The following is a 903-nucleotide window of genomic DNA, read 5'->3' as shown; positions in this document are numbered from 1 at the left end:
AAAAAGAGATGAAGAAGGAGGAGACGGTGAAGCTCATCAGCGCCGAGGGCTTCGAGTTTGTTGTCGACAAGAAAGCTGCCATGGTCTCCCACACGATCCGCAATATGCTCACTTCTCCAGGTATCTTCTCCTTCTTCTTGGAAAATTAATTCGGGTTAGGGTTCTGATTTTCTGACTTTGGCTTCTTTCGATCTCGTATGATAGGTAGTTTCGCGGAGACGCAGCACGGCGAGGTTACTTTCCCAGAGATTAGTACTCCAATTCTGGAGAAGATCTGCCAATATTTCTATTGGTCGCTTCAATTTGCCAGGTACCTGTTCATCATCTTCTTATTTTTCATAATTTTCTTTCTGAACTGCAATTTCATATACCTTAAAATTAACTAGACCTGGAGACTGGTTTAAGCAGAATGGTTTTTCTTATGTTCTGATTAAGTTGGGATGCTCAAGTTTCTCCTCGTACCGTGCATTCAAAATGTAATTATAATACCTATCATATACAGTAGGAAGTCTTTGTTTCTGAAATACAGAATTCCCAAGTTTTATTTTTTTTCCTCCTCGTGAGTTTCTTATGTTGATTGTAGAGGTGTTAATTGAGAATGACTTTTATGATTAAGTTATTGCATTGTCACTTATGCTTTGGCTTTTTTACCTATATTCCTTTTAATAATGCGGTTATAAATTGAATATTTCACAAGAATAGTTTGTTATTACGTTGCCATGGGTTTACCTTGCCCTTTTAAAATGTCATTAATAAAAGGAAGACAAGGGAATATTGCTCTTTTCAGTAATTTTATTGAAAGACATTGCTCATTCTAATTCAAACATTCTATCTCAGTAAGTTATGTAACATTGCCTTTATTTTTTTAGTTTTGATAGTCATGTACATTTTGTATTTTGGATT

General features: G+C 35.5%; 1 protein-coding gene across 1 annotated transcript; it reads left to right on the top strand.

Annotated features, from left to right (window-relative positions):
* The first annotated feature begins 6 nt into the window (after positions 1 to 6).
* Positions 7 to 401, top strand: LOC110035308 (elongin-C-like). Its single transcript, XM_020739541.1, has 2 exons — positions 7 to 120; positions 205 to 401. Exons 1-2 carry the CDS (start codon positions 9 to 11, stop codon positions 384 to 386), a joined length of 294 nt encoding a protein of 97 aa, XP_020595200.1. The 5' UTR covers positions 7 to 8; the 3' UTR covers positions 387 to 401.
* The last annotated feature ends 502 nt before the right edge of the window (positions 402 to 903 follow it).

This window comes from Phalaenopsis equestris, unplaced genomic scaffold (genome assembly GCF_001263595.1).
Source record: "Phalaenopsis equestris unplaced genomic scaffold, ASM126359v1 Scaffold197214, whole genome shotgun sequence".
Taxonomy (NCBI): domain Eukaryota; kingdom Viridiplantae; phylum Streptophyta; class Magnoliopsida; order Asparagales; family Orchidaceae; genus Phalaenopsis; species Phalaenopsis equestris.
Note: the sequence above shows the minus strand (reverse complement) of the source record. Positions and strands in the feature narration are given on the sequence as shown.